General features: G+C 37.8%; 1 protein-coding gene across 1 annotated transcript in view; it reads right to left on the reverse strand.

Annotated features, from left to right (window-relative positions):
• Positions 1 to 20,211, reverse strand: part of Abcb7 (ATP binding cassette subfamily B member 7) — a 141,169-nt gene that overhangs the window by 58,070 nt on the left and 62,888 nt on the right. The window contains 2 exon segments of the mRNA NM_212518.1: positions 8,138 to 8,224; positions 16,451 to 16,528. Coding sequence (NP_997683.1) covers positions 8,138 to 8,224; positions 16,451 to 16,528 — 165 coding nt within the window.

Here is a 20,211-nt window from a genome sequence, read left to right on the forward strand (position 1 = left end):
ATATGGCTGCAAAGAATCTGACTCGTGTCCTCATGCTTGACCAGTCCCCATGCTTGACCCAGTGAGTCATACCCATAGCCCCAGGTTTTCAAAACCTATTTTGTTTTCAGAATTTCATACATGAGTAGTGTATTACAACATCTTCTTTCCCTCTCCAACTCCCTTTGTGCCCTTTCCTGCTCAGATTCAAGGTTCCTTCTTTAATTATCAAATCCCAGTGAAGGAGGGTTTTTCCCCTTTTTATTCATATGTTTTTATTTTCTCTTGCCCCCTCTTCAGACACATAAGTTTACTAAGAAGTGGGAAGTTTTCAGTTCCATTAAAATCTTAAGAGACCATCACTATCCTTTGCTGACCAAAACCTCATTATGGGGCATGTGATCGTGCATAAATAAATGTGAAGTTAATAGGATATAACTTTACGCCAAAAATCATCCTTATTACATGGAATAGTATTCATCATAATAATGGCTATTCAACATGGCACAGCACTCAACTTAACAGCAGGAGAGAAAGCCCATGACTAAATGCACTACAAGAGAAGACCTATAGTTAATAACTATAAAAAGGGCAAAAGAACTTAAAAATGAAAACATGTAAGCTGGTTCACTTGGGAGAATTTTTAGATATTAAGTATAACTATATTAATAAATTCAATATATAGTTTGCTGTTCAGGCAGCTTTGTATTGGTTGCCAAAAAAGTTGTCAAGCATAAATAGCAAATGTTTCCATAAGGAGTTCATTCATTTCAAGAGAATATATTCCACTGAGCTTTCACAAAGTGAGAATAAAAAAATAAAGAATTAAGACTTTGACAAGGTTAGTAGAACTGTCCTTTCCTTAGCTGCTGAAGAATTTAAGAATACTGGTTTTACAGACATATTTTTTATTTCATTTTTATTTTTATTTTATGTGTATTAGTGTTTTGACTATATGTATGTCTGTATGAAGATGTGGGATCCCCTGATACTGAAGTCACAGACAATTGTGAGCTGGGAACTGGGTGCTAGGAATTGAATCCTTTTTAACCACTGAGCCATTTCTCCAGCCCCAGAGATTCCTAAACGTTAATAGAAGGAAATGGACTAACTTACAAAATCAAACTGTATTTAAAATAAACTACTTAGAGATAAAACTTTTGGTTAGGAAGGACTCAAACTTTTGGAATAGTCTCTGTTCTGTAAAATCTGGCATATAGGCTGAATGTCATCTCCCTAAAGAACTAATTTAGTATTATTTTAGGGACAGATAAACCATTCAGGGAAGAAAACTGTCTTTTAACCCAAGCTAATGGCATCTTCAATTAAAGGAATAATTAAAAAGGATACTACAGTACTGTAGAGATAACAGTGACTTGATAAAAGCTAGGTCAAAAGAAAAGCAAGTTCAGTTGATGTCTTGCACAAAGCCCCAGAGAGCAAGCAGAGAAGTCCTCCTACATTATTATAACTGTAATGTGTTTGGAGTAGAAGAAGAAAATATAAACTGTCAGAAAAGGCTTGGCAATTACTGTTATTTTCTCTTTACCTCGGGGTTTGTTTTCTAAGCTTGGTTAGTCTAAAATCTCAATAAAGAGTTTATGCAGTAGTGATAGGACCTGGGTGATGGATTATTCCTCACATGAGATACATTTGTACCTGATAGTCCACTTAACAACTTACCATAAACAGTATCTAACGAGCAGACTGATGTCCACACTGGCCAGTCAGTAAGTTCTTTATCCCAAAAGCAAGTCAAGTTGATAGAGCAAATGAAGATCCTTAGGCTGCCTGATGATGTATGAAGTCAGAGCCAAAGAACTGGCTCCCAATGTCCTCCAGGTACCCTCTTCACTGGTTTGTATTCTCATTCATTCTAGCAAGCTTAGATATTATTTTGCCAATCTTCCAATTTTCAATATTCCAGGATCCCTTTTCACGTCTTCTGGTTATATCAAGATGTATGCTAAAGTTCCCTGATTGCTCTAGCACGTGCCTTTACTATCACAGGCTTTAGACGGTATCCAATCAGTGAGGAATTATTTCTAACAAAAAAGACTAGGAAGCAGAGTACTTCTTCTTTAGTTAAGTAGTCCTTTCATTGAGTTCAAACTACATTCACTAACAGTGTGATGTATAATATATTGGTAAATTGTAATATGGTATTTTATCTCACTGAGAAGCCAGCTCTAAAAAAGGACTCTGCTCCTTTCCTCCACCCTTCAGATCCATGCATGTTTATGTCAAGTGTCCTCCATGGCATCCAAGGGAAATGACCCTGCTAACTCTGTGACAAGGAGGGATGACAACAGCAAAGCAGACCAAGAATAAAAAACACGGTGTCCTTGAGAACATCTAGAAGGTAAGCTATTTTCAACAGAGGTTACTATTGTTTAATAATATAAAAAATGCCTCCAGGAAGCCAGAGAAGCCAGAAGCTTAGCCATAGCAGGCTTAGTCATGGAGAGAAAGCTTAATCAGGAAAACTAGCTAATATCTTCAACCTCCCTAATTGGTTTTTGTTGGAGAGTGTGTTTGATTTGATGCTGTCATTTCTATGTTATTATTTGTTCATTTACTCTGAAGCGTCCCCTGAGGGGTACTCCATTCTACCCACAATCTTTACTGGGAACTCCAGCTGCCTGTCTAAACACAACGTTCCCTTTTGATTTCTGCTTAATGCTTTAAACACTTGATTTGATGATGTATTTCTATCTATCGACCATTTATCTACCTATATATCTACCCACTTACTTCCCATGCCATCTATTATTTATTGTGGCTTGCTATACACTTAATGAAGTCACTCATTCAAAATTTAAAAACTAATAATATGGCTATTGTACATCATTCTGCAGACCATATAGAACAGACAGATGCTCCTACAGAAAGATATCTCTCAATATTTAAATGTAGGAGTAGAAATCCCCAATCCTGGATGGCAAAATGGCTTAGTGAGTAACTGTGCTTGTATAATACAGGCCTGGCAATCTGCATTAAATCCCCCACACCTAGATCAAAATGAAAAGAATACACTCTAGAAGGTCGTCCTCTACATGTGTACCATGCCATTTGCATGCTTGCATGTATCAATACATATTTATACAGAAATGAAAAATCTTTGTTTAAAATCTCAAATCTTTTTTAAAATCAATATTGTATTATAAAACAAACAATTCATTCATCTATTTTAAAAAGCAATATTTTCAAGTATTGAACTACCATTCCTTCCTTTTTCACAACTCTTTATGACTACCACATGAGATAAACAGATCACTTAAATATACTCTGAAATCAACTGTAATTGTTAATAGCAATATTCCTAAAGAACATACAAGTGGAAAATTAATTTTAAAAAGCAAGCTGTGAATGTATCGGTTTCTATTATTTGTTATGTTGGTAAATATTGTATCTACTGGTTTATATATTCTGACATGTCAACAGTTACATTTTAAATAGGGGAACTTTGTCTTGTTAAGTACTGTATCTCCTATACCTATCATAAAGTTTGGCGCAAAGCAAGTACATAACATAAACGTTTAAAAATTAAGTTTCTTATTATATTGCATATACATATGTATGTTTGTATACATGCACACATGCACAGAAGGCAGAGGACAACACAAGGATGTCAGGCTTGACAGCAAGCAATTGCACATGCTGAATCATCTTATTGGATCAGACATATGCTTTATAAATGAATACACTGTGATTGACGAAGGCCTTCCAATCTCACACTATAATAGTACCTAGCATTCACTGAGCACCTCCTATATGCTGGACAGTATTTAGGAGTTTTAACATGGTGAGAAGAATTACTTCATTTAACTTCCTTCTAGCATTATTTTAACCCTATTTTATAGACGATCCTGAAATGTCCAAAATTTCATGATTTGTTCAAGGCCATTCCATTAGGAAGTGATGGAGCCCAGACTCAAATCCAGTGTCGATCCAGAGCTGAGGCTCTCAACAATTACATACTATGTCTCTTTTTCTTTTCCATTTGGCCAACAAGTCCTATTATTTTATGATTCCATTTAACCAACAAAGTTAAAATTATATAAAGATAACAAGAGAAAAAGAGTTGTAGAGAACAATATAGAATATTACAATTACAATTGCTTTGTTCTAATTTTTCAGAAAAGAAATTATCTTAGATTATAGTCTCTGTCATTTTTAAATGTATCAGTATAAAAATTTTATTGTTGGATGAGAAAATACTGTCAACATTTAAACAATACAAAATACATAAAATTCTTGTCCAGTGAAGCTTAAGAGAAGTGTCTGCTTCTCCTTTTTCAGTCAATCCATCTCGGGTCATAGTTAGAGCATGCTTAGCAATTATCTTTAAGAGTCCTCCCTGATATAAGGTCCTGAAACCTGACAAACACCACGCCAAAGAGTAACACAGGGATAAACAAATATCACCTACTTAGCTAAATTTGACAAACTCCATCATATTATACTGTGTTACTTCCAAAGACAGCTGTGAGGGCTAGTGACATATACAGAAATGGAAATGGATGCAATATGCTTTCATTTATGGGAAGGTGAAGAGCAGCATTAGTTAGTTACCAAGAAAACAGAAAGTTCTCTTACCAATACAGCAACTCATATTCACTTAGCACCTATATTTTGCATACTCTTCACGAAATTTTGTTTCATTAACTCATTGCTACTTCAAAATCCTAATCTTTTATGACAAAATGACAGAGGGAAGGAGGAGGGAGGAGAGACAAAGAAGAGATAAGAAGAAAGGAAGAAAAAAAGGAGGAAGAATGACCAGGTTGAGGCAAGCCCCAAGAAAAAAGAGCAGATAAAGAAATATGTAACAGTACTCTGGTGACATTTCACTGACCAGTGAAAGTATAGTCCAAATAAATCTTTCTATTTCAGACGCTTTACTTGTTTAACATATGCCCATATGATAATGTTAAAGAATATCAATAATAGCTAGATCATGTACATAGAGAATTTACTATGAAGTTAACCGATATTCTAAGACCTAAGCATATAGAGGGAAAATACTGGCCTTAACAAACATAAATTCTTTAAAATTACTAAACCTAATTTGCCTACTTCTTTATAAGGCTAGGTTACATAAGAAAGTCAGTTGACGTTACCTAAGAGATCTAAGGCATTTAGAACAGACATAGGACCAAAAACCCGGGCCTGAGAGATGTAAACATAAAGATCCTGAGTTTAAAGTGACAATGACATGCATATAGTAAGACTCTGTACTAAAAACAACCAAAGCAGAGCCTAGAACAGGATCCTTCCAGCTTCTGCCTGCGCCGAGAGCTGATCCTGGAACACAGCTCTCTGTACCCAGATCCTGTGGGTAGTGAGCTGGACTCTCAGAAGTGCAGGCAATCCTGAGAGCACAGGTGAAACCAGCACTTCTGTATACATTCCTGGCCCAAGAGGAACCTGCCAGGAGCTCTCTGGACACAGGAACCTAGGAGCAGTCAGGGACAGGATCCTTCTGGTCTCCACCTGGGCCCTGAGCTGAAAGCCAGTCTCCAGGAGCTCTGACACACCTGTGAGAGGGATCAGCCTGGAGTCCTCAGGACACACAAACTCAGGAACAGTCTGGGACAGGATCCTTCTGGTTTTTACCTGTGCCCTGAGCTGACCCCTGTGACACACCTCTGTAACCAGCTCTGTAACTAGAGCTGGATTCTCAGAAGTACAGACAATGATGAGAGCACAGATCCTGCTGGGAGAAAGCTGGTCACCAGGAGTATTGAAACACAGGCTTACATGAGGGTCAGGCAACTGTCAGAGACAGCAAGACCAGTTAACACAACAGACAACCACATGGTGAGAGGCAAGTATAGGACCCTAAGCAACAGAAACCAAGACTACTTGGCATCATCAGAGCCCAGTTCTCCCACCAAAGAAAAAACTGGATATCTAAACACAGTGGAAAAGCAAGATTTAGATTTAAAAACACATTTTATGATAATGATGGAGAACTTTAAGAAGGATATAAATAACTCCCTTAAAGAAATGCAGGAAAACACAAGTAAACAAGTAGAAGCCTTTAAGGAGGAAACACAAAAATCCCTTAAAGAATTACAGGCAAACACAACCAAACAGGTGAAGAAATTGAAGAAAAACATCCAGGAATTAAAAATGGAAATAGAAACAATAAAGAAATCACAAAGGGAGACAACTCTGGAGATAGAAAACCTAGGGAAGAGATCAGGAGTCACAGATGCGAGCATCACCAACAGAATACGAGAGATAGAAGAGAGAATCTCAGGAGCAGAAGATTCCATAGAAAACATCAATACAACCATCAAAGATAATGTAAAACACTAAAAGCTCCTAGCCCAAAACATCCAGGAAATCCAGGATACAAAGAGAAGATCAAACCTAAGGATAATAAGTATGGAAGAGAGCAAAAATTCCCAACTCAAAAGGCCAGTAAACATTTTCAACAGAATGGCTAAGACTCAGGTGTCACTCAGGTGACAGCAGACACTGGCGAAGATATGGAGAAAGAAGAACACTCCTCCATTGTTGGTGGGATTGCAGACTGGTACAACCATTCTGGAAATCAGTCTGGAGGTTCCTCAGAAAATTAGACATTGTACTACCTGAGGATCCAGCTATACCTCTCTTGGGCATATACCCAAAAGATGCCCCAACATATAACAAAGACACATGCTCCACTATGTTCATAGCAGCCTTATTTATAATGGCCAGAAGCTGGAAAGAACCCAGATGCCCTTCAACAGAGGAATGGATACAGAAAATGTGGTACATCTACACAATGGAGTACTACTCAGCTGTCAAAAACAATGACTTTATGAAAATCGTAGGCAAATGGTTGGAACTGGAAAATATCATCCTGAGTGAGGTAACCCAATCACAAAAAACACATGGTATGCACTCTCTGATAAGTGGATATTGGCCCCAAAGCTCGAATTACCCAAGATACAATCCACAGACCACATGGAGTTCAAGAAGAAGGACGACCATTGTGTGGATGCTTCAGTTCTTCTTAGAAGGGGGAACAAAAATATTCATAGGAAGAGATATGGAGACAAATTTGGAGCAGAGACTGAAGGAAAGGCCATTCAGAGACTGCCCCACCTGGGGATCCAGCCCATATGCATACAGTCACCAAACCCAGACAATATTGCTGATGCCAAGAAGTGCATGCTGACAGGAGCCTGATATAGCTGTCTGCTGAGAGTCTCTGCCAGAGCCTGACAGATACAGAGGCGAATGCTTGCAGTCAACCATTGAACTGAGAACTGGGTTCTCATTGGAGGAGTTAGAGAAAGGACTGAAGGAGCTGAGCTGAAGGGGCTTGCAACCCCATAAGAACAACAATGCCAACCAATCAGAGATCCTAGGGACTAAACCACCATCCAAGATCCAAGTACACATGGACAGACCCATGGCTCCAGCTGCATATGAAGCAGAGGATGGCCCTGTTGGGCACCAAGGAGAAGCCCTTGTTCCTTCCAAGGCTGGCCCTCCTCCTGTAGGGGAATGACAGGGATGGGAGGTGGAGAGGGGTGGGTGGTTCACAGAAGAAGAGGGGGGATGGAATAGGAGGTTTATGGATGGGAAACTAGGAAAGGGGATAACATTTGAAATGTAAATAAAAATATCCAATAAAAAAGAAATAAAACAAAGCAACCACAATAGAACAATGAAGTTGACAAAAAATAAATAATTTTTTTTCTCTTCTCAGTGAATAATAAAGGTCTTTTGGGGGGTTGCGGAGGTTCAACACAGGAACTCTGTGTAGTCTCTTGGGTGTCCTGGAAATCACTCTCTAGTCCAGACTGCCCTCAAACCCAGAGATCTATCTGCCTCTGCCTCCTGAATGCTGGGATTAAAGGTATGCACCACTACCACCTGGCCCCATGAATACTTTTTTATAGTTTATTCAGCCATGAATTTTTGTTATGAATCAAAGATCACATCTGTTTAATATTCACTAATTTCTAAGTGTTTTTCTGCATGAGAAAGCATCATTAGTTGAGCCAACCAAACAGTATTAGACTATGACATTTTCAAAGACATAACTTCCACTCAAATATAGTGATCACCACAAACTTCTAGTGAGCTGTCATTCACTACTTTAGAATTAGTTTGTAAAGTTAGCATAGAAAGCCTTAATAGAACTTCTTACCCCTTCTTTTGGGTCTGTGTGGAGTCCTCCTCCTGCGTGCCCATGCCAACATGTTCTCTTTTCTATCAATGGCCATGCCTGAAGAACCTAATTAAAAATGATAACAATCAGTCTATTTATTAGGTATTATAGAATTTCAGATAGTGAAACTAATATAACAACTGTCCCTAAAATAAATTCAAGGGATTGCGTCTAGCCTAGCATAGTAAGCAAAACACTTTGAAAATTAGCATACAGATAAATTTATTTATACAACGAATATTTAAATATAACAAACACTCAAGTTACTTTCTCTAAATAGCTTTTAAAATTAGTTTAACTGATTTATCTAACATCATATTACTTAATTTATCCTGACTTCCCATCTATCACTCATATAATCCTGTAAGTAAGCAAACAAGGCTAATATACTGAATGATTCATATTTTACTTGCTTTCCTAGTATAGATATTTATATAATTAATGAAATCAAGTTTATACAACTGATTATTATTATTGTATCTTACAAATGTATTTACAAAATTTTAATATTTAATAAACTTATGATCTAATATTTTGCAGTCATATTTTGTTTTCACTAGTGCACAGTAAATTTCTTAAAATTAAGAACAAAACTTTTTGACTCATTTTTATCTTCTATGGTACATATGATGGTTTCTTATAAATAGGCAAAGTAGACTTCAATGCTTCTGGATTCACTTTAAAATAAGAGCTACATACACTCTCCTAAGTAATCGTATACAATATCTTACATATTGTACTTTTCAATGGCTTTAATATTATTGCTAAACTCAGACATATATAAAAGTAAAATCATTTGGAAAAATGTAAGAATTACTAAGATAATGACAATTAGGCTTAATATTTAGATTTTTAATACTGAAAGTTGTCATGATTAAAAATACTAAATGAAGTAAATAGACAAAGATGTTTTGCAATATTCATAAAACTCAATAATTAATACAAAGAGCATGGTTTTTTTATAAAAATATATATATCGATGCTATATACAGTATAACAGTATAAGCTAAGAACCAAGATATGAAAATAGAATTATATAAACCAAAAGTATCGCTTCTGTACTCAATCTGCGCCTAGAGGGAAGGTTGTCCCACAGCCCTCCGGACCCAAAACCTGCCAGCAGAGAGCTGGTCTGTCATAACTGCTCTTACTCATAAGATCACAGGCTCACAGGAGGGACAAGCTCCAGTCAGAGACAGCAAGACCAACATCTCTAACATCAGAGATAACCAGATAGCGAAAGGCAAGCATAAGAACATAAGCAACAGAAACCAAGACTACTTGGCATCATCAGAACCTAGTTCTCCCACCACACAAGTCCTGGAAACCCCAACACAGCTGAAAAGCAAGATTCTGATTTAAAATCACATCTCACGATGATGTTAAAGGACTTTAAGAATGACGCAAATAACTCCCTTAACGAACTATAGGACAACATAGGTAAACAGGTAGAAGCCCTGAAAAAAGAAACACAAAAATCCCTTACAACCGATAGAGGGCTTATATCCAAAATATACAAAGAACTCAAGAAATTAGACCGCAGGGAGACAAATAACCCTATTAAAAAATGGGGTTCAGAGCTAAACAAAGAATTCACAGCTGAGGAATGCCGAATGACTGAGAAACACCTAAAGAAATGCTCAACATCTTTAGTCATAAGGGAAATGCAAATCAAAACAACCCTGAGATTTCACCTCGCACCAGTGAGAATGGCTAAGATCAAAAACTCAGGTGACAGCAGATGCTGGAGAGGATGTGGAGAAAGAGGAACACTCCTCCATTGTTGGTGGGGTTGCAGACTGGTACAACCATTCTGGAAATCAGTCTGGAGGTTCCTCAGAAAATTGGACAGTGAACTGCCTGAGGATCCAGCTATACCTCTCTTGGGCATATACCCAAAAGATGCCCCAACATATAAAAAAGACACGTGCTCCACTATGTTCATAGCAGCCTTATTTATAATAGCCAGAAGCTGGAAAGAACCCAGATGCCCTTCAACAGAGGAATGGATACAGAAAATGTGGTACATCTACACAATGGAATATTACTCAGCTATCAAAAACAATGACTTTATGAAATTCATAGGCAAATGGAGGGAACTGGAAAATATCATCCTGAGTGAGGTAACCCAATCACAGAAAAACACACATGATATGCACTCATTGATAAGTGGCTATTAGCCCAAATGCTTGAATTATCCTAGATGCACAGAACACATGAAACTCAAGACGGATGATCAAAATGCGAATGCTTCAGTCCTTCTTTAAAAGGGGAACAAGAATACCCTTGGCAGGGAATAGGGAGGCAAAGATTAAAACAGAGGCAGAAGGAACACCCATTCAGAGCCTGCCCCACATGCGGCCCATGCATATACAGCCACCCAATTAGACAAGATGGATGAAGCAAAGAAGTGCAGGCTGACAGGAACCAGATGTAGATCTCTCCTGAGAGTCACGGCCAGAATACAGCAAATACATAGGCGAATGCCAGCAGCAAACCACTGAACTGAGAATAGGACTCCCGTTGAAGGAATCAGAGAAAGAACTGGAAGAGCTTGAAGGGTCTCGAGACCCCATATGAACAACAATGCCAAGCAACCAGAGCTTCCAGGGACTAAGCCACTACCTAAAGACTATACATGGACTGACGCTGGACTCTGACCTCATAGGTAGCAATGAATAGCCTAGTAAGAGCACCAGTGGAAGGGGAAGCCCTTGGTCCTGCTAAGACTGAACCCCCAGTGAACTAGATTGTTGGGGGGAGGGCGGCAATGGGGGGAGGATGGGGAGGGGAATACCCATAAAGAAGGGGAGGGGGAGGGATTAGGGGGATGTTTGCCCAGAAACCGGGAAAGGGAATAACACTCGAAATGTAAATAAGAAATACTCAAGTTAATAAAAAAAAATAAAAGAAAAAAAAGAAATGTAAATAAGAAATACTCAAGTTAATAAAAATAAATAAATAAATAAATAAATAAATAAAAGAATTACAGGAAAACACAACCAAACAGGTGAAGAAATTGAAGAAAAACATCCAGAAATTAAAAATGGAAATAGAAACAATAAAGAAATCACAAAGGGAGAAAAACCAGGAGATAGAAAATCTAGGGAAGAGATCAGGAGTCATAGATGCGAGCATCACCAACAGAATACAAGAGATAGAAGAGAGAATCTCAGGAGCAGAAGATGCCATAGAAAACATTGACACAACTGTCAAAGATAATGTAAAGCGGAAAAAGCTACTGGTCCAAAACATACAGGAAGTCCAGGACTCAATGAGAAGATCAAACCTAAGGATAATAGGTATAGAAGAAAGTGAAGACTCCCAGCTCAAAGGACCAGTAAATATCTTCAACAAAATCATAGAAGGAAACTTCCCTAACCTAAAGAAAGAGATGCCCATAAACATACAAGAAGCCTACAGAACTCCAAATAGATTGAAGCAGAAGAGAAATTCCTCCCATCACATAATTGTCAAAACAGCAAATGCACAAAACAAAGAGAGAATATTAAAAACAGTAAGGGAAAAAGGTCAAGTAACATATAAAGGCAGACCTATCAGAATTACACCAGACTTCTCACCAGAGACTATGAAAGCCAGAAGATCCTGGACAGATGTCATACAGACCCTAAGAGAACATAAATGCCAGCTCAGGCTATTACAACCAACAAAATTCTCAATTACCATACATGGAGAAACCAAGATATTCCATGAAAAACCAAATTTACACAACATCTTCCCACAAATCCAGCCCTAAAAAGGATAATAGATGGAAAACTCCAACACAAGGAGGGAAGGAACACCCTAGAAAAAAAGATGAGAAAAATCTTCATTCAACTAACCCAAAAGAAGATAGCCACACAAACATAATTCCACCACTAACAATGAAAAATAACAGGAAACCACAATCACTATTCCTTAATATCTCTTAACATCAATGGACCCAATCCGCCAATAAAAAGATGTAGACTAACAGACTGAATATGGAAAGAGGACCTAGTAATTTGCCACATACAGGAAACACACTTCAGTGACAAAGACAGTACCTCAGAATAAGAGGCTAGAAAACATTTTTTCAAGCAAATGGTCTGAAGAAACAAGCTGGTATGACCATTCTAATATGATTAATATCGACTTTCAACCCAAAATTTCAAAAAAAGATAAGGAAGAACACTTCATATTCATCAAAGGAAAAATCTACCAAGATGAACTCTCAATTCTGAACATCTATGCTCCAAATGCAAGGACACCCACATTCATAAAAGAAACTTTACTGAAGCTCAAAGCACACATTGAACCTCACACATTAATAGTGGGAGACTTGAACACCCTACGCTCATCAATGGGCAGATCAGAGAAAGAGAAATTGACAGAGACATAGTGAAACTAACAGCGAAATGAATTTAACAGATATATGTATAGGACATTTTGTCCTAAAACAAAAGAATATACCAGCTTCTCAGCAACTCATGGTACTTTCTCCAAAACTGACCAGATAATCGGTCACAAAACAGGCCTCAACAGATACCGGAAGATTGAAATAATTCCATGCATCCGATCAGATCACTATGGACTAAGGCTGGTTTTGAATAATGACAAAAACGACAGAAAGCCCACACACACATGAAAGCTGAACAATGTTCTACTCAGTGATAACTTGGTCAAGGAAGAAATAAAAAAGAAATTAAAGACTTTTTAGAATTTAATGAAAATGAAGGCACAACATACCCAAACTTATGTGACACAATGAAAACAGTGCCAAGAGGAAAACTCATAGCTCTGAGTACCTCCAAAAAGAAACTGGAGAGCATACACTAATAATCTGAGAGCTCATCTGAAAGCTCTAGAACAAAAACGAACAAATACACCCAAGAAGAGCCCAGAGCAGGAAATAATCAATCTCAGGGCTTAAATCAACCAAGTAAAATCCAAAAAGAACTATACAAAGAATCAACAAAACCAGGAGGTAGCTTGTTCTTGAGAAAATCAACAAGATAGATAAACTCTTAGCCAGACTTAGCAGAAGGCACAGAGACACTATCCAATTAACAAAATCAGAAATGAAAAGGGAGACATAAGAACAGAGTCTGAGGATATTAAAGAGTTATCAGATCCAACTATAAAAGCCTATATTCAATAAAACTGGAAAATCTGGATGAAATGGACAATTTTCTAGACAGATACCAGGTACCAAAGAAATAGAAGCAGTTGTTGAAAGTCTTCCAACCAAAAAAATCCCAGGACCAAATGGGTTTAGTGCAGAATTCTATCAGACCTTCATAGAAGACTTAATACCACTATTCAAACTACTCCACAAACTAGAAACAGAAGGAACACTATCCAATTTGTTCTATGAAACCACAGTTAATCTGATACCTAACCCACACAAAGACCTTACAAAGAAAGAGCTCTTCAGACCAGTTTCCCTCATGAATATCGATGTAGAAATACACAATAAAATTCTCAAAAATTGAATCCAGGAACATATCAAAATGATCATTCACTATGATCAAGTAAGTTTCATCCCAAAAATGCAGGGATGGTTCAATATATGGAAATCTATCAATGTTAATACACCATTTAAACAAACACATAGAAAAAAAACACATGATCATCTCATTAGATGCTTGGAAAGCATTTGACAAAAGTTCAACACCTCTTTATGAAAAAAAGTCTTGAAAAGATCAAAAATTCAAGGCCCATATCCAAACATAGTAAAAGCAATAAACAGCAAACCAGCAGTCAATATCAAACTAAATGGAGAGAAACTTGAAGCAATCCCACTAAAATCAGGGACTAGATAAGGCTGCCCACTCTCTCCCTACCTATTCTAGATAGTACTTGAGGTCCTGGCCAGAGCAATTACACAACAGAAGGAGATCAAAGGGATAAACATTGAAAAGAAATAAGTCAACATACTGTTATTTGCAGGTGATATGATAGTATACTTAAGTGACCCCAAACGTTCCATCAGAGAACTCTTAAACCTGATGAACAACTTCAGCAAAGTGGCTGGATACAAAATTAACTCAATCAAATTAGCAGCCTTCCTCTACTCAAAGGATAAGCAAGCTGAGAAAGAAATTAGGGAAACGACACCCTTCACAATAGTCACAAATAATATAAAATACCTTGCTGTGTCTGTAACCAAGCAAGTGAAAGATCTGTATGACAAGAACTTCAAGTCTCTAAAGAAAGAAGTATGGATGAAGATGAAGTTGCAGAACTCTCAGCTCCTCCTGCACCATGCCTGCCTGAGTGCTACCATGCTCCCCTGCCTTGACAATACTGGACCGAACCTCTGAACCTGTAAGCCAGCCCCATTAAATGTTGTCCTTTATACAGAAAAAGAAAGAAAGAAAGAGAGAGAGAGGGAGGGAGGGAGGGAGGGAGGGAGGAAGGAAGGAAGGAAGGAAGGAAGGAAGGAAGGAAGGAAGGAAGGAAATGTGGTACACTTACACAATGGAGTACTATTGAGCTATTAAAAACAATGACTTTGCAGGCAAATGGATGGAACTAGAAAATATCTTCCTGAATGAGGTAATGCAGTCACAAAAGAACACACATTGTATGTACTCACTGATGAGTGTATATTAGCCCAAAAGCTTGGAATACCCAAGAAACCATTTACAGATCATATGAAGCTCAAGAAGAAGGAAGACTAAAATGTGGATGCTTCATTCCTTCTTAGAAGGGGGAACAAAATATTCACAGGAGGAAATACAGGGACAAAGGGTGGAGCAGGGACTGAAGGAAAGGCCATCCAGAGACTGCCCTACCTGGGGATCCATCCTATAAGCAGACACCAAACCCAGACACTATTGTGGATGCCAAGAAGTGCATGCTGATATAGCTATCTCCTGAGAGGCTCTGCCAGAGCCCTACTGATACAGATGAGGATGCTTGCAGCTAACCACTGGACTGACCAAGGGGACACCAATGGAGGAGTTAGAGAAAAGACTGTAGGAGCTGAAGGGGTTTGCAACCCCATAGGAAGAACAACAGTATCAACCAGCCAGACCTCTCAGAGCTCCCAGGGACTAAACCACTGAGAAAAGAGTACTCATGAACAACCCATGGCTCCACCTGCATACGTAGCAGAGGATGGCATTGTTCAGCATCACTTGGAGGAGAGGTTCTTGGTCCTGTGAGGCCTGGATGCCCCAGTGTAGGGAATGCCCGGGTGTTGAGGTGAGGGTGGGTGGGTGGGAATGGGAGCATCCTCATAGAAGTAGGGGAGTGGGGAGGAAGGATGGGAGAGTGGGAAAACAGGAAATGTAAATACATATAGTATCCAATAAAAAAAGTAAAAGTATCTTCTTGTCTTACTAATGGCACATAGAAAATAATAGTCATAAATGCGTTATCAATTTTTAGATTAACACTTGTAAAGCACTTGGTAAGAGGGAAGCATAAAAAGGTGATCTTTATTCTGATAGCATCTCGTTTGTCCTTTTTCCTCTAAAAGGCTAAGCATCAAGTTGTAGTAAGGGTTCTGGCAAATATCACATAATATGATGAGGTCTTCAATGAAGTAGAAGACTGAAATATAAACAAATTCGGTGATATCTTCGATAATGAGAGCCTGAACATATTTTCTACTTAAAGATTTAATTTAATAGTGGAAAACAAATTCATTTGTCCAGTTTCTCCATAAATTAGAACAATGCTTTGTGCCGTAATGGCAAACAATTACTAAACAAAGGGAAAAATAAAGTTCCCAGGGTGCAAATAGCCTCATAACTTTTTGTTCTTTTTCTATTATAGAGATTTACATGTCTCATTTTGAAGCAGTGGTAATTATGAAAGATATGCTTCTTGCAAATTAACAATGAAAAGAAGCCTCCTCAATATTTACACTCAGCATCACTTGTCCCTGGGGCTCTAACGAACTTCGAATCCCATGGTATTCTACTATCTGAACGTCTTCTAAGGTAAAGGAATGTTCCGCATCGGAAAAATGGCAATTTCTATGTATCAGTCACAAATTAGGGTAAATTTGGGTGTCAAAAAGCTGCCATTACATTTACAAAAGCTTTCTGAAATGTTCCACTAGTTGGCACCGATCTCAAGGGATTCAGACAGATTTCTGCAGTACTAGATAATACCAAGATTTCTTTCCGCACTCTTAGTAGAAATATACCTTCCTGCTAGTATTTATAATAAAAACAAGAGAAAGGAAAGTATTTCTGAAATGTAAAACATATAGTAAATATGCAGCATAAATTGGTAAATGTTCCATGGGCTTGCAAACTTTTCTTACTAACTGTAGAAATGTTGGCTAAATCTTACCTTTGAAGCATCTAGTAACTGTCTTGAGTTGTTTTTTTCCCATCTCTGCTGTGTAGAATTTCTTAATGATTCTGTAGTCTGTTGAAAAGATTAAAAAGTTAGAATAGAATTTCAGAATGTACTTAATATTCTAAGATTATTCTTTTGTTCAAAGCATACCTAAAATTAAAACCATTGTCAATGTTAACAGGGCTCGTTACATCTTTAATACATGCCTAAAAAGACAAAAAATGTGGATAAAGCTTAAACTATATTACTCATTAAAATATCCAAGTGGATTTATTTACATATTATATAATATCAAGTTTACTTGTTGTTTTTATTTGTTCTTATTAGTTTATATCTTTGCTTTTAAAATCCCCAAAGGTTATAACAGCACTTCCCTTTTAAATGGCTTTTATACACAGACCAGTGGTAGCCACAGCAAGCTTCCAGAGCAGAGTTTGAGTAACTTGCCAGGCAGGTATTCTCTCCTCCTGGTCATGCGTTTCACAAGAAAAGGTTGCAGAGAGACAGACTTGGCTAAAGACACACAACCAGGTTTTGGATATACTATAACATAACCAGAGCTATGGCCACTGGAAGACAGATTGGAGTAACAGATGTAGAAGTGAGATACAGGAGTCTACAGCTGAGATTTGTTTCCCTACACATCCTACAGTTAAAAGCTTAAGAAGAGGGGCTGGAGAGATGGCTCAGTGGTTCAGAGCACTGGCTGCTCTTCCAGAGGTCCTGAGTTCAATTCCCAGCAACCACATGGTGGCTCACAATCACCTGTAATGGAACCCAATACTTGTTCTGGTATCTTCAACAGTTACAGTGTGTATCTTCAACAGTTACAGTGTATTCATATACATAAAATAAATAAATATCTTTGATATTTATTTAACTAGTAGGTGAAGAGTCTAATCTGGGGAATTATGGGAAAGTATAATAGAAACATGAAAATCTAGCTTGATTGAATTACTGAGATAATAAGCACCTTTCCCTACTTTCCCTATCCTTAGACACTGCTACAGAAGACAATCCAGGAGGAGAGAAAAGCCACATCATGGTGACTAGAAATGATAATAATTGTGGTTATAAACAATGTCAAGCAACCAGAGCTTCCACGGACTAAGCCACTACCTAAAGGCTATACATGGACTGACCCTGGACTCTGACCTCATAGGTAGCATTGAATATCCTACTAAGATCACCAGTGTAAGGGGAAGCCCTGGGTCCTGCTAAGACTGAACCCCCAGTGAACGTGATTGTTGGAGGGAGGGCAGCAATGGGGGGAGGATGGGGAAGATGGGGAGGGGAACACCCATAAAGAAGGGGAGGGGGAGAGGTTAGAGGGATGTTGGCCCGTAAACCAGGAAAGGGAATGACACTCGAAATGTAATTAAGAAATACTCAAGTTAATAAAAAAAAGTGTAATAAAAAATAATTGTGGTTATAATATCTTCTATTTTATTTCTTATTTTTGTTATTTTACTCTAGACTTTTATACTGTAATCATTGTTTTATTTTAGCTTGTATCATGCCTGAACAAGCTCTTAGGATGAGCATCCCACCCCCACCCCTTGTGTGGTGGGGAAAGTATTTCTCTGTTGTGTTTTCTTGTTTCATGGACAGAAGCTCCTAAGTCCTTAGTACCAGAAAGCAAGCATCAGAAAGGTATTTCAGCATCATACAATCAAAGGCTCAATGGCAAAACAGAAGATTCAAACAAATAAGTGACATACAGAAACCTATTGAAGACCTGGGTGAGAAAGTAGATAAAGTGCTCAGGAATTTACAGGATAAATTTTAAAACACGGAAGAAAAAAATACAGCCAGGAAGTGAAACTCTGGGAAAAAATAATGTTGGAAATAAAGATCAATCAAATATAAAAATGAATCCCGTGCGAGCTATCAGACCACCACGGCCTAAAACTGGTCTTCAATAACAATAAGGGAAGAATGCCCACATATACATGGAAATTGAACAATGCTCTACTCAATGATAACCTGGTCAAGGAAGAAATAAAGAAAGAAATTAAAAACTTTTTAGAATTTAATGAAAATGAAGATACAACATACCCAAATTTATGGGACACAATGAAAGCTGTGCTAAGAGGAAAACTCATAGCGCTGAGTGCCTGCAGAAAGAAACAGGAAAGAGCATATGTCAGCAGCTTGACAGCACACCTAAAAGCTCTAGAACAAAAAGAAGCAAATACACCCAGGAGGAGTAGAAGGCAGGAAATAATCAAACTCAGAGCTGAAATCAACCAAGTAGAAACAAAAAGGACCATAGAAAGAATCAACAGAACCAAAAGTTGGTTCTTTGAGAAAATCAACAAGATAGATAAACCCTTAGCCAGACTAACGAGAGGACACAGAGAGTGTGTCCAAATTAACAGAATCAGAAATGAAAAGGGAGACATAACTACAGATTCAGAGGAAATTCAAAAAATCATCAGATCTTACTATAAAAGCCTATATTCAACAAAACTTGAAAATCTGCAGGAAATGGACAATTTCCTAGACAGATACCAGGTACCTAAGTTAAATCAGGAACAGATAAACCAGTTAAACAACCCCATAACTCCTAAGGAAATAGAAGCAGTCATTAAAGGTCTCCCAACCAAAAAGAGCCCAGGTCCAGATGGGTTTAGTGCAGAATTCTATCAGACCTTCATAGAAGACCTCATACCAATATTAACCAAACTATTCCACAAAATTGAAACAGATGGATCACTACCGAATTCCTTCTACGAAGCTACAATTACTCTTATACCTAAACCACACAAAGACCCAACAAAGAAAGAGAACTTCAGACCAATTTCCCTTATTATCGACGCAAAAATACTCAATAAAATTCTGGCAAACCGAATCCAAGAGCACATCAAAACAATCATCCACCATGATCAAGTAGGCTTCATCCCAGGCATGCAGGGATGGTTTAATATACGGAAAACCATCAACGTGATCCATTATATAAACAAACTGAAAGAACAAAACCACGTGATCATTTCATTAGATGCTGAGAAAGCATTTGACAAAATTCAACACCCCTTCATGATAAAAGTCCTGGAAAGAATAGGAATTCAAGGCCCATATCTAAACATAGTAAAAGCCATATACAGCAAACCAGTTGCTAACATTAAACTAAATGGAGAGAAACTTGAAGCAATCCCACTAAAATCAGGGACTAGACAAGGCTGCCCACTCTCTCCCTACTTATTCAATATAGTTCTTGAAGTTCTAGCCAGAGCAATCAGACAACAAAAGGAGGTCAAGGGGATACAGATCGGAAAAGAAGAAGTCAAAATATCACTATTTGCAGATGATATGATAGTATATTTAAGTGATCCCAAAAGTTCCACCAGAGAACTACTAAAGCTGATAAACAACTTCAGCAAAGTGGCTGGGTATAAAATTAACTCAAATAAATCAGTAGCCTTCCTCTACACAAAAGAGAAACAAGCCGAGAAAGAAATTAGGGAAATGACACCCTTCACAATAGACCCAAATAATATAAAGTACCTCGGTGTGACTTTAACCAAGCAAGTAAAAGATCTGTACAATAAGAACTTCAAGACACTGAAGAAAGAAATTGAAGAAGACCTCAGAAGATGGAAAGATCTCCCATGCTCATGGATTGGCAGGATTAATATAGTTAAAATGGCCATTTTACCAAAAGCGATCTACAGATTCAATGCAATCCCTATCAAAATACCAATCCAATTCTTCAAAGAGTTAGACAGAACAATTTGCAAATTCATCTGGAA

Source organism: Rattus norvegicus, chromosome X, assembly GCF_036323735.1.
Source record: "Rattus norvegicus strain BN/NHsdMcwi chromosome X, GRCr8, whole genome shotgun sequence".
Classification (NCBI taxonomy): domain Eukaryota; kingdom Metazoa; phylum Chordata; class Mammalia; order Rodentia; family Muridae; genus Rattus; species Rattus norvegicus.